This window comes from Notamacropus eugenii, chromosome 1, assembly GCF_028372415.1.
Source record: "Notamacropus eugenii isolate mMacEug1 chromosome 1, mMacEug1.pri_v2, whole genome shotgun sequence".
In the NCBI taxonomy this organism is placed as follows: Eukaryota; Metazoa; Chordata; class Mammalia; order Diprotodontia; family Macropodidae; genus Notamacropus; species Notamacropus eugenii.
Window position 1 is genome coordinate 587,503,993 of NC_092872.1, and position 14,935 is coordinate 587,518,927.

A 14,935-nucleotide genomic window follows, 5' to 3' on the forward strand; every position below is an offset into this window, starting at 1 on the left:
GAATAAAAAAACCTAAGGCTACAAATTCAAGACATATTGGCATTAAATTTAACAATTAAATTGAGAAACAAGTTCTTCAAGTGTTCAGGAGAAAGACCTCAAATACAAAAGAAAGGAAATTCAAACAATGCAAGACTATTCTTTGTGCACCAAAAAACAAAACAAAACAATATACCACAGAAGAAAATGGAATAATGTATTCCAAAAAAAAAAAAAAGCAATGTGGTTCAGGATGCAGCCCAGAGTGATCTATCCTACAAAAATCTAAGTTTTTTGTTGTTCACTCATTTTTCAGACATTTCTGATTCTTCAGGACTCCATTTGGGTTTTCTTGGCAAAGATGCTGGAGTAGTTTACCATTTTCTTCTCCAGCTCATCTTCTAGATGAGGAAACTGAGGCAATAGGGTTAAATGAGTTGGCCAGGGTCACACAGATAGTAAGTGTCTGAGGCCAGATCTGAACTCAGGAAGATGAACTTTTCTGTGTCCAAGATTTGCATTCCATCCATTGTGCCACCTAGCTGCTCCAAAGCTTAAATTAAAGTTAACCATACATGAGAAAAACAGAGATTATTTGCCTCTCAAACATCCCAAACAAAAGAAATATAGGAGGAGTAAAAAAAATGCAGTAGTCAAGGATAGCAACAGCAACAGAATGATAGCAGATATACTAATAAGAAATGTCTTTCTAAATACACACAGAGATGGGGTAAAGGCAGAAGTCTGGTGAAGTTAACAGGGAAGAGGCAGACATGACAACTTGGCAACACACTCCCTATAGGTCAATCAGTGGCTTTTATTTTGTTTTGTTTTCAGAGAGATTACATGACAACATGGGAGGGTACATGAAAGGTGGGGAAAGATGAAGGGAATAGAGAGGAATGTGTGGTGAGCCATGGTCAAATAGTGCTAGCAATGTGGACAACATTATCGTCTTAGAAAAAGAAGATCCTAAAAGGGAGTGGATACAGAGGTGGGAGAAGGCATTGAAAAGATAAAAAGGAAGGAATTCTTGCTTTGGAGACAGAAGGGCATTCCACTGATGAATGCTCCTATGTATGAAGAGAGAAGGGCCCTTGGGTTGAATGTGGTCTGGGGGATTTGGTACCTGAAAAGTCTTGTCATCCTACCTCATGGGAAGAAGAAGTAGGAACTGCTGCGGGCAACTGGAACTAGGGATGTATGAGAGAATTGACCAAGGTTTGAGGCAAATGGGGGGAAAAGGTAATCAAAGGAGGGTATATGGATCAGTGGTGGGCTGCATGATCAAGGATGTGGGGGGGAAGGGGCCCAACTATGGGACAGGATATCTGACATCTGAAATAATTGGCATTGTTTTAGGAATGGAGCACAATGAAAAACAAGAATCATGGATCAACGCCTATAAAGCAATGGCAGAAATCATCCAGATGGGAGATGCCATACCCTGGAAGCTTGGATTGCATAAGAAATAGAGAGAAAAGAGAGAGACTAGGTTAAGTACAGGGGGGCATGAATGAGAGAACAAAAGTCTTGAGTAGTCATAGAAGATGGATAAGAGTGACAGAAATCCTTTTTGGAAAGGGATGCAAAAAATGAAATTTCAAAAACTAATGAAGAGGACTACATGATAGAGAAGAGAGAAAGGAAAAATCTACTTGGCCTAGAAAGAAAAAAAAGAAAATAGAATTGTATAACCAGATAAAAGCAAGAGAGATAAAGGAACTAATAAGCAAAACTGCAAAGGGAAAAGGGTAATAAAAAGGAGGCTGGGATTGAGATGAGGCTTGGAAGAGAGCCAATGGGAACAGAGCCACCTTAAAAAAGGTTAAGGTAAAGTTATGTTTATAGTAGAAAAGGGGGAAAATCACAATTTGAAAAAACTCAATATTAGAGAGAGATAGAGGAAAATATAAATCCAATTCATAACTTTAAATGAGATTAAACAATTCATTAAAATGAAAAAAAAAAGTAACATTGGATAAGAAAACAACCTGCTTACAAGAAACATTTGAAAAATATAGATATCCACAAAATAAAACTGAGGGGATGGAAAAGACTTTTTTATTAAGCATGAAGTGAATCCAAAGAAATAGGAGTTGTAATTATGCTATTTGAAGAAAGCAAAAACAGTGAAAAAATAAAATGGGGTTAAGCTAGGAAACTATATTATACTGAAATCAGACAACAAATCAATATCAGTAATAAACTTATACATGCAAATGCACCCAGATTCATAAAGAAAATATTACCTGAGCTACAAAAAGACATAGGCAGTAACACAATTATGACAGGAGAGTCCAGTATCCCTCTATCAAGTTTGCATAAATCTAATCAAAAGATAAGAAAAGGAAAATATGGAACTAGGTAAATTCCTAGAGAAAAGTAGAGAACATACATATTTCTCAGCAAACTTTTATAAAAATTGGTCATGTACTAGGGAACGGATATTACAAACAAATGAAAAATGCAGACTACAAAAGTAGTAGTTGGTTCAAGGACCACAAACAAAAGACACAGAACCAAATGAAGACTTAAAAATGAAATCCTAAATAAAGAGCGTGTCAAGGAACAAACCATTGAAACAGTTAATAACTGTTTAAAAGAAAATGATAGTGATGAAACAACATATGAAAATTTCTGGGACACAACTAAGGTTGCCCTCAGGAGAAACTCATATCCTTAGAAACATACATTAACAAGGTAGAAAAAGAGAGAACTGATGAATTGAACATGCATCTCAATAAATTAGAAAGCCAATAAATAAACAAATCTAAAATAAGCACAAGAGAAGAGAAATTAAAAATGAGAAGAAAACAGATTAAATTGGAAACAAAAACTCCATAGAAATGATAAAACTAAAAACGGATTCTTTGAAAAGATATAAAATGTATAAACCCTTATCTAATCTGACTGCAAACGAACTGGATGAAATCACAGCAAGCCAAAAAGAAATAAAAAACAATCAGAACACGTTAGACATAAGCTAACAAAACCAAGAATTCAAGAGGCACAGAGGAAAATGTTCAAAAAGTAGAAAAAGTTCAACCTATCAGAAGATCAGATAGAAATCTTAAGTAACCTAATTTCAGAAAAGGAAACAGACAGAAGTGTAAAGAAATTACCAAAGAAAAAATTCCACTTTCTGATGGATTTACAGAAGAATCCTGTCAAACGTTTAAAGAACAGTTAGTGCCTTTTCACTCTCACACTGCTCTCACAAACTACTCTCAAAAACTAAGAAAGACATCACCCTACCAGAATCTTTTTTATGAGATACATGTAATCCTAACATTTAAACCAGGAACATATGAAATATAGAAAGCAAACTAAAGGCCAGCATCATTAATGAACATTGATTCAAACTTCTAAACACTATTTTGTCAACAGACTATGGCAATTTATCTGAGAAATCTTTCATTATGACCAAGTGAGATTTCCATCAGGCATGCTATTACGGCTCAGCATCATGAAAGCAATCAACATGATCAATCAAATAAAAAATCAAAACATCCAACACCACACGGTCAACTCAGTAGATGCAGAAAAAACATTTGACAAAGTACGAGCCTTTATGCTAAAAAAACCCTACAAGACATAGGCATACAGGGGCTTTATTTTAATATCATAAAAAGCATTTATCTAAAATCAAAAGCAAGCATCATAGGCAGCAGGAATGCACTAGAACCTTTTCTAATAAACATGTAATGAAGCAAGGATGCCCACTCTCCCTAGTATTATTTGACATTGTTCTGGAAATGCTAGCAACAGCAATAAGGCAAAAAAAAAGAAATTAAAGGCATAAAGATAGGTAAAGTGGAGATAAAACTATTTTTACTTGGAAAACCCTCAGGAATCATCAAAGATATTTAGACAATTAACAGCTCCAGGAAAGGTGCAGGCTACAAAATAAATACTCAAAAAAGAACAGAATTTTTATATATTAACAAAACTTGAGAGGCAATCATAAAAACAGAAATTCCATTCCAAATAATTATAAAATGCATAAAATATCTGGGGATCATCCTCCCAAAGTACATGAAATCTTTTATGGATTAAATCACAGTGCTCCTTAAAGAAATGAAGAACAACTTAAATAGCTAGAAGAATATTCAGTACTCATGCCTAGGTTGTGCCAATATAATAAAAATGACAATAGCATGAATTTTACACTTTTAATGCCATAGCAATCAAATTACCCAAGAGGATACTTTATAGAGCTTGATAAAATATGGACAAAATTCACTTGGAAAAACAAAGATCTAGAATATCAAGGGAAATGATTAAAAGAAGTAGGGACGACAGAAAAATAGCACTTCCGACATCACACTATATTATAAAGCAGCAGTCATCAATACCATCTGGCACTGTTTAAAAAAGAGAAAGAAAGGTCAATGGAACAGACTAGACAAGGGAGAATCAGAAACAATAGACTCTAATAACCCAATAGGTGATAAAGTGAAAAACAAATCACCTAGAAAACAAATTCCTTATTTGATAATAACTGGAAAGAAACCTGGCAGAAATTATGCTTAGACCAATACCTTACACCATCCTCCACAATACATTATAGATGGATGTGTGACCTTAATATTAAAGATCATTAAATGAAGCATTCATACTGGCATATTTTTGTTAAAATCTCTAAAAGGTTAACATACTTGCCAAAAATGATTGATTCTTTCTTCGAGCATGTTTAGCTTCTTTCTTCCTTTAGTGTAATGATCAATAAACCATTTGGAAAAAGCTTAAGGTATAAGGGTAATTGGACATAAGCAAAACTGTTACCTAAAAAAAAAATTTCTTTTTGCTAAAGACAACTGGATCATTAAAATACGCACATGCGTGCGCACGCATGCATATGTGTGTGTGCGCGCACGTGCGTGTGTCTTTTCATAGATTTATCTCTTAGAACATTCTACTAGATTTCTAAAACCCTGAACCAAAGGAATATTTATTCCCTGGTTCCAGATTTAAATGGATTGAACAGAAAGTTAACTTGTTACATTCAGAAATAGTGATAAAAAATTTTTTAAAAGGAACAAATGGATCATTTATTTTTCAATTCCTATAGCTAATCTACAAAATGATAATTTGAGATGCATTCTGCATATATTACCTATCAGTAGCATGTAACCTACTACCTTGTAAAATGTAATTGGTTGCTAGGAAGTAGGAAATCTATTTGCAGGGGGTAATATCATAGGTGGGTTACTAAAAACAGTTATAATTTATTTAGAGGATATTCTTGGCCGTTAAATATAGGTTATTGTCCCTATAAATCTCTATGTGCTATCAGTCAGTCACTATCATAAAACTGGAGTCTATTTTACAGGATTCATTAAAAAAAAACAAAAACCAGAACAATTAGGTGCTTTGCTCTCTCATGCTTAGTGAAACCCTGAAGTTTCCAAGACATTTGCCTAGGGGTTCCTAAAACAACAATACCTTCCCTTTAACCTCCCCCCCTCAAAAGCCCAACCCAACTTAGTAATGACTGATGGTTTACTTTTTTGGGGAGACATTTTGTTTTAAATAAAATCATTCAGCGAAGTGATCTTTAAAGCAAATTTGTAAGCAAAACCCAGACTTCATGAAAACACATCTTGTGGCAATAATGAGGTGGTGCCCTACTGAGCCATAAGATATTTTGAAGTCTCTGAACTATCATATCAGAATGAATTGTAGGTTTAAAGTCTGGTCCTAGTGTCACAAATGTGTTTTTCTCCCCATCTTTCCATGGGATGTCCTCTATTCCCTCTTCCAGTTGGTTCACATTTATAAGTTAAATTTGGCACAATGCCAATCATCTATTCTTCCTAGATTTTCTTTCCATTTCTTTTGATAATTTCCTATTTCATGTAATAAGTTTTACACTGTTAATCTTTCCCTTATGTCTGTGTTTTAGGCATGTTAAGTCATAGTATGGCTACAGAAATTTCATCTGTGCTGTCTCTAATTACTGAGTCTTTCTTTTAAATTGTGGTTTTTAATCCTTTAAGAATGTTGGAATCCTTTCCTCCTGGGAAACAAATAATGCTAGGTACTATATTAAAGTTACATAATATTGCACTGCAAGTCAAATTCAGATGTATTTGCTAATGTAATACTAATATTTATTAAGAGCAAAAAAAGGATATAAGAATTAGATGGGAGCTCTTCTGTTAGCAGGCAAAATTATTATTTCCATTTTATAGATAATAACAACATAGCTTGTATTTACAAAGTACTTTTACCACAATAACCCTGTGGAAGTAACTGGTGTAAATGTTATTCTTTTCATTTCAAAAATGAGGAAAGAGAAGTTAAATGGTTTACACACAGTGAGAGATGGTAGTACCAAGTCTTGAGTCCAAGTCTTCCACCTCTGTATCTAGTACTTTCTGTATTATATAAAAAGCACAGAAGTAGTTTTCCCAAGGGTAAAAAGCCAGCAAGTGTCACAAAAGGGCCTATAATCCAAGTTTCTTGCCTCTTTCAACTTTAATCAATCACTCAACAAGCATTTATTGGGTACCTGATATGTACTAGGTAACAATACAGGTACAAAAATAGGTGTGAAATAGTCCCTGATAACTAGGGATTTATAGTCTATAAGAGAAGACAATATACACATACTTAAGTATATAGCATACAAGGATATTTTTGGGAGGAAGGATCTAGTGGGTCACAGGATCACTAAAGGCTTCATGTGGAAGGTAGCAATTGAGCTTTTTTATTTTTAATTTTTTAAAAATTTTATTCTGAACTTAAAAAAAATAAAACAACATTTCCATAACAGTAGAAAAGCAAAAGATGATTGCACATGAAACTGCAAATCAATTATGTACAACTTGCTATTCTTTTTAGATATTTAATAAAGTTAGTATGTAACTTTATTTTTCTTTCTTTCCTCTCCCATCCCTCCCCTAGCAATGGCTACCATCAGACGTGTGTGTGTGTGTGTGTGTGTGAGCGAGAGCGAGAGAGAGAGAGAGAGAGAGAGAGAAATCATAAAGTTGTTCTTGAAACAATACTGCTTTTACTGTATACAACATTCTCTTGGCTCTGCTCATTTTGCTCTTCGCTATTTCATGCAAGTCTATCCACGTTTTTCTAAGATCATCGAGCTCATCATTTCTTAAAGTAGTGTTTCATCACATATCACAACTTGTCCAGCCATTCCCCAATTGATGGACATCCCTGCAATTTCCAGTTCTTTGGCACCACAAAGAGAGCTGCTATAAAGATTTTAGAACATATAGGTTCTTTTCCTTTTTCCCTAATCATCTTTGGAAACAGACCTAGTAGTGATATTTCTGGGTCAAAGAGTATATAGGCAGTTTAATAACTCTTTGGGCATAAGGATTACTCTCCAAAGTGGTTGGACTAATTCACAGCTCCACCAAAAATAAATTACTGTTGCAGTTTTTTCCTCTACTCCTTCAACAATCACCACTTTCCCTTCAATCATTTTAGCTAATCTGATGGGTGTAAAATGATATCTCAGAGTTGTTTCAATTTACATTTCTCTAATTAATAATGATTTAGAGCATTTGTCATATGATTAGAAATTATTTTGATTTCTTCATCAGAAAACTGTTGGTTCATATCCTTTTGACCATTTATCAACTGGGGAATTATTCATATTCTTATAAATGTTACAAAGTTCTTTATATATTTGAGATATGAGACCTTTATCTGAGAAATTATCTATACATTTCCCCCCCAGTGTTATGCTTTTCTTCTGCTCTTGGCTACATTTGTTTTATTTGTGCAAAACCTTTAAAAATTTAATATAATCAAAATTATCCATTTTACATCTCACCCTGCTCTTTAGCTCTTGTTTATTCATAAATTGTTCACCTATCCATAAGTCTGATGGGTAATAAGTTCCATGTTCTTCAGATTTCCTTGTAATCTCTCACTTTCTATCTAGGTCATGTATCCATTTGGACCTTATCTTGGTAAATGGCGTAAGATACTGGTCTATGCCCAATTTCTGCCAGACTACTTTCAAGCTTTCCCAACAATTTTTACCAAATAATGAATTCTTGGCCCCAGACATGAAGGAGATGAGGTTTCTAAGAGTCAGAGAGGAAGAAAGAGCGCATTCTAATGCAAAAGCACAGGGATGGGAAAAGGAGTACATTTTCCATTCAGCAGCATTCCTTTGAATTTCTCTATCATGCCTCAGAAACCTCTTCTTCCTGGAAAATCACTTCAGCCCTGGAATTCCCACCTCAGAAGGAGCCTCTGCTCCTGGGCATGGTCCCTCCTTCTGACTGCATAGCTCCTCATAGAACCTCCATTTAAGTAGAATGCCCAGGCCAATTATTTCTTCATTTTGCACCAGGCTGCATTCCTTTGGACTTTTCCTTCAGACCCTTGTATTAGGTACCTTTTCCTTCTTCTTCTCCCCTTCTAGCTTTCTTTTACATGTTGGCTTCGCTGTTAGAATATAAGCCCTTTGAAGGCAACCATACTATTTTTTTCTTGTACTTGTATTCCCAGAGATTAACAAAGTATCTGGAACATAGGAAGCACTTAATAAATGCTTGCTGATTGACTGACTATGGGCAACAGTAAGAAGGGCCCTATAGCTGGACCACAGCAACCTGAAGAAGAATTATATGAATAACCTTGAAAAGGCAGATTGGGGCCATGTTATAAAGGTCTTGAAATGCCAAAAAGAGTTCATATTTAAATATTCATATTTAATCTTAGTCATTAAAAAATCCACTAGAATTTATTGATAATAAGGGTGACAGGGTTATACTTATGATTTAGGAAATTATTCTGACAGTTATATGGAGGATGAAAGAAAATAAGGTAAGATTTGCGGCAAGGAGACAAAACAGAAGGATAATACAGGGAAAAAGTGATGTGGTCTGAATGAGGTGACTGTGTGAGTGGAGAGAAAGGCATAGATACAAGATATGATTTAAAGGTAGAAACAACCAAAACTGGCAACTGATAGTGAATGCTAGCAAAGAGTCAAGGATGGCAACAAGATTGTGTGACTGGGAAGATGGTAGTGCCCTCACCTGAAACCAGGAAGAGGGTAGATTTCAAAAGAAAGATAATAAACTTTGATTTGGACATGTTGAGGTTGAAATGCCCACAGGACATCCAGTTTGAAATATCTAATAACATGATGGTCAAGCATGACTCATACTCAGGACCTGGGAGTGTTTTGCATAGAGGTCAAAATTAAACCCATGGAAGATGAATAATAAAGACAATAGCATTTAATATTTATATCATGCTTTAAAAAGGAGTACAAAGTGTTTTACAAACCTTATCTCACTTGATCCTCACAATAACCTTAGGAAGTAAGTACTATTAGTATCCTCATTTTATAGATGAGGAAGCTAAGGTGAAACAGTTAAATGACATGCTTATAGTAAAAACAAAGTAGTGACAGGATATGATGAACTCAGAACTTCTTTACTCTAAATCTATAGCTCTATCCATTGAGCCACTTAAATCACCAAGTGAGAAGGTATTGAGGGAGAAGAGAAAGGGACCCAAGGAGAGCCTTGGGTTACTCTTCAATGAAGAGGCATGACATAATAAGCGATGATCCAGCAAAACAAACTGAGGCATGATCGTAAAAAAGAGAGGAAAACTAAGAGAGAGCAGTGTCACTAAACCAAATAATATACAACAAAAACCCTGAGAGAAATATATCCAGAGGGAAAAATTGGTCAATAGTGTTGAATGAAGCAGACTGGTCAAGAAGCAAGAGCCCCAAGAAAAGACCATTAAATCTGGCAACTTTGGAGAGGGTTATTTCACTTGATTGAGTCCAAAAGATAAACTGCAAAAGACTAAGGAGTAACTGAAATGAGTGGATGCAAAGGCAATGAGTACCAATAGCTTTTCTAGGAATTTGGCTAAGAAAATGAGGAAAGATATACAGGAGAAGATTGTAGAATGAAGCTTATTTCCCCCAAAGGATGTGAGAGATGGGCATGTTTATAGTTGGCAGGAAAGGAACAAAGAGATAGGGAGAAACTGAAGATTAGAGGGATATGATTTTAGGAGTAATATGCAGAAGACTGAAGAGGATGGGATTAGGGGTACACATAAAGGAGTTGGATTCAACATCCAAAACTGGAGAAAAGGAAAGGATTGGGGTTGGGGTGGAGGTTGATGTTATGAGTTTGTTGAGAGACAGAGAAGGGGAGAAAAAAAGGCTTTCAGCAAATAGAATCCATTTTCTCAGAAAGGCATGAGGTAGGTTCCATAGCTAAGACAGGAGAGTAGAAGTGGAGGTAGGTGGTGAATACCTAGAGAGGACTCTAAGAAGAAAGAGAAAGTTTTTAAATGGCTGAAGAGAGCAGTGGGATAGAGACTCAATTATGGATGAGTAAAAGTTCTTCCTTGCTGCAATAAAAACCCAACTGAAATCAGACAACATAAATTTGCAGTAGAACCCAGTCATTTTTATTTTGTGACTTCCTCTAGTTCCATTCAGCAACAGGAGAGAGCCATATGAACTCTAAATAACAAATAACCACTAATAACTGTTTGAAATAACAGTAAGTTGGAAACCATTTGGCAGCATCATAGTATTAAAATAGAATTGTATAAGGAAAGAACACTTAGAGAGAATCAGTGGTCACAATCTATAATCCATGTTCAATCCCTCATTTCACAGTCAGAGTAATTAATTTACTTATTTTTGCCTCTGTGTCTATATATATTAAAAAGAAAATGTTTTCTGCCATAAAAAATGCTTACAAAAAAAGTTTTAAAGAGGTACTGTATAAAATACAAATATTTAATAGTTTTATGTTAATCTACAAAGGACTCAATAAGAACCTGAACCAAAGGATGTTATGAATTTATAGATCATCTACACCAACCCTCTCATCTTATAAAGATGAATCCCAGGGAGGTTAATATGACTTATCCAAAGTTCCAAAATGAGCAGAATAAGAATTTGGTCTGTTATTCTTTTCCTGGTAGTCTATCTAATAGAATATTTTGCCATCCTAAATAAGCAAATTTTCCTGATCCTAGATTGCACATTTCCTAAGTAACAATTGGTTCAAAGTTGCACTGCTTAACAATGGCTGTCGTGATTTTTGAAGAGTTTTTCATGGCATCTAGCAATGTCTATGCTAACAAGAGAGAGAAGGGAGAGGAAGCTCTTTGATTCTTACTTTTTTTTTTCTGTTTTCTCTGCCAAGAAGAATGATCTTTGGGCTGGAAAGGACAAAACAAAAATGGTTAACAGGTAGTTGATACCCTAGATAAGTAAGGAGACAGTAAGAGAGCACTAAATTATCCTTGAATTTGAGCCAGTTGGCCCAGATGAGCTACATCATTGGGTACAGATGGTTAATCCACTTTCAGTGATATTTAGAACACTGTGGAAAATAGGAGAAAACAGGCAGGTCTGGAGGAGGGCAAATCTTCAAAAAAGAGAAAAAGAATAGTCTACAAACTTGAGGGCAGTAAGTTGACTATAATTCCTGGGAAAGTTTCAGAACAGATTATTTAAAACATAGTTAATGGACATCCAGAAAAAAAGCTACTAATTACAAAAAGCCAGCATAGTTTCATGAATAACAAAGTATGCCAGACTAATCTTATTTCCCTTTTTGCTGGGGCTATCAGATTGGTATGTCATGGGGATATTGTACATACAGCTTACCTAGGTTTTAGCAAAGCATTTTATAAAGTTTCTAACAATCTATTCAATTCAGAACTGGATGATTGGTCAGACTCAAAATAGTTGTTAATGGCTCAATGTCAACATGGCAGGAGGTCTACAGTGTAGTGCTCCAGGAATTTGAGCTTGGTTCTGTGATGTTTACCATGTTAATCAATGTGATAGCACGTTTTTCAAATTTGCAGATGACATGAAACTGGAGTGATAGCTAACATGCTCTATAAGAGAATCAGAATCCCAAAAGAGCTTGTCAAGCTAGATCACTGGATTAATTCTAATAATATAAAATTCAGAAAGGATAAATGTAAGGTCTTATACTTGGGTTCAAAAAATCAACTTCACAGATAAAAGGTGAAGGAGGCAAAGTTAGATGGCAGGTTTTTGGAAAAATACCTGTGTGTTCTAGTGCCTGCGAATGAAATATGAATCAGAAGTGTGATGTGGTAGCCAAAAAAAAATACCTAATGCCATCTTTTTTGTCTGTGTATAGAGGAAGAGCTTCCAAGAATAAAGAGATGATAGGCCCATTGTGCTCTGTAAAGGTCAGACTACATCTGGAATATCACTGTGTTCAATTATGGGCACCAAAGTTAAGCTAGAGTATCCAAAAGGAGGATGAGCAAGATGTTGAAGGGCTTTGAGTCAGTGCCATATGAGGACTGGCTGAAGAAATGGAGATGTTTCCCTAGCACAGGGAAAGACTTAAGGGAATATGATAGCTGTGTTTAATTAAGAATTTGAAGGGCTGGTATGTGGAAAAGGAATTAGACTTCTGGTTGGCCTTAAAGGAAGTGGGAACAATGGATGTACATTGCAAAGAGACAGATTTAGGGTTGATATCTTGAAAAAACCTCTTAATAATTAGAGGTATCCCAAAGTGGAATGGACTGCCTTTGGAGGCAGTGTGTATCAGCTCACATGAAGTCTAGAAAGCAGAAGTCAACATGATGTTTGCTGGGTATGTTATAGTGGGAATGATTTCTTTTTGAGCATGGGTTAGATTAAATGGTAGCTCTCAGTCAATCCATAAACATTTATTAGTCACTTACTATGGTCAAGGCACTGGGCTGGGGATATAAAAAGGAGGCAAAAGATAGTCCTTGTTCTCAAGGAGCTCACAATCTAATGAGGAGAAAACATGTAAGCAAATATATACAAACAAGCTATATATAGGATAAATAGGAAATAATTAAAAGAGGGAAGGCACTAATATTAAGAGGGTTTGGGAAAGACTTCCTGTAAAAGATGAGATTTTAGTTTGGACTAGAAGGAAGCCAGGGAAGCCAATAGGTGGAGATGAGGGAGAACATTCCAGGCATGGGGTGTCTTGTTTGTAGGACAGCAAGGAAGTCACTAAATTAAAAAGTACATGAGGGGATGTAATGAGGGGATGAGGGGATGTAAATTGCAAGAATATTGTAAAGGTAAGGGTGGGGCTGGGCTATGAAGGAATTTGAATATGAAAGAGAGGATAGCTTTTGTACGTGATCCTCCAGGCCATAGGTAGTCACTGGAATTTACTGAATAGGGGCATGACATGGTCAGACCTGTGCTTCAAGAAAATGACTTTGGTAGTTGAATGAAGGATGGATTAGAATGGGGAAAGACTTGAGGTGGGCAGATCCACCAGCAGGCTACTGTAACAGTCCAGGCATGAAATGATGAGGGTCTGTATCCTACCTATACTGGTGGCAGTATCAAAGGACAAAAGGGGGCATATCTGAAGGCTGTTGGAAAGATGAAATAGACAAGCCTTGGCAACAGATTGTATATAGAGGGTAAGAGGGAGTAAGGAGTAGGGATGAAACCCTGGCTGTGAACCCAAGGGACCAGGAACACGGTGTTGCCCTCTATAATAAAAGGGAAGAGAAGCAGGGGAGAAGGTTTAAGGGCAAAGTTGAGTTCAATTTTGAACACTGTTAAGTTTAGAGAAGTAGGAGTAGGAAAAGAAGGCCCAGAGCAAAGAACTATGGGACACCAATAGTAAGAGGGTGTGCCCTGGAGAAGATTTAGCAAAGGAAACCCAGAAGGAGTGGTGAAACAGGTAGGAGAACCAGGAGGGAGTGGTGTTTTGAAAATCTAGAGGACAAAAAGAATATCAAGGAGAAGATCCAACAGATCAAAAGGCCACTGGATTTGTCAACGAAGAGATCATTGGTGACTTTGGACAGAGCAGTTTCAGTGGAGTGCTGAGCCTGGAAGTCAGACTGTAAGGGGTTAAAAATAAAGTGAGAGAAGCAGGGCTATTGTAGATAGGCTTTAAGAGGAGTTTAGCAACAAAGGGCAGAAGAGACATAGGATGACAGTTAGCAGGGATGGACAGACAAGTGAGAGTTTTTTGAGAAAGAGGAAGACGTGGGCATGTTTGGAGCAGTCTGGCAGAAGCAGTAGATAGGGAAAGACTGAAAGAAAGTAAAGAGTTGGGATGAGAGAGAGGACAATCTGCTGGAGGAGATGGGATGGATAGCTTCTAAGGTTCCTTCCAAATCCAGAATTCTATCATAGAATGCCTGATAGACACTGTTAAAGTTATCTTTGTTTTTATCTTTGTTTCATTCAGATAAAAAAAGCTCATGAAAATAAAATTGAGGAGGACTTTCTATATGTCATATTGCTTTGGAAATTAAACATTAATCATTAAAATGGTTCCTCTTTAGGATAATAAATGAAGCTTCCAATTATTATCTTTTCTGATTCCAAGGTAACCTTTATATCAAATCCTTTATTTGTACCTTCTGAATGGATTTAGCATTCAAGTTTGGTGATGGGCAGGAAGAGAATAAAGGATAAGTTAAGATACTTTTCTGACCCTACTACCCTACTCGTTTTGATACTAGAATCTTCATAATACTGTGAAAACTATGTTTTGAAAACTGGTAATCATGCTAAATGTGTGCTCACTAATTCAATATTTATGCTGCCATGGAAGTGAGGAAAGAGAGGAATCATGCCAAATATTTACTCTTTTTAAAAGACTATTGTGCCTCACTATGCCCTGCTCTCTATTTTGAGCCCAGTTTCCCATCTATAACTTTGTGTTACTTGCAATACAATAAAATTCCAGTCTTTATGACAGAAGAGATGATTTTTTGATCAATAGAAGCCAGCAGCCAAGGCATTTGTGGTTTTTCTCTGGAAAGCATTTGCAGCCACGGGCTCAAAGGAGGAAGAAAGGGAGAGGGATTAACTCTCTTCAAGGAAGGTCAAAAACATAATTTAAAAGTGAAGCAAGAGGAGCAGCTGTGTCTGTCAGCCCAATCAAGGTTACCAGCTGGAGAATTTACCAGCAAT

At 36.1% G+C, this 14,935-nt stretch overlaps 1 protein-coding gene across 5 annotated transcripts in view; it reads right to left on the reverse strand.

The window, feature by feature from the left end:
- TASP1 (taspase 1) overlaps positions 1 to 14,935 on the reverse strand; it is a 315,002-nt gene that overhangs the window by 20,115 nt on the left and 279,952 nt on the right. For 4 of the 5 annotated variants that reach the window (XM_072634477.1, XM_072634476.1, XM_072634474.1 and 1 more), the window contains one exon: positions 11,133 to 11,175. The exons of the other annotated variant lie outside the window; for it this stretch is intronic. In XM_072634477.1, the coding sequence (XP_072490578.1) occupies positions 11,133 to 11,175 (43 nt within the window). The remainder of the gene's footprint in view (positions 1 to 11,132; positions 11,176 to 14,935) is intronic. 5 annotated transcript variants of the gene reach the window in all.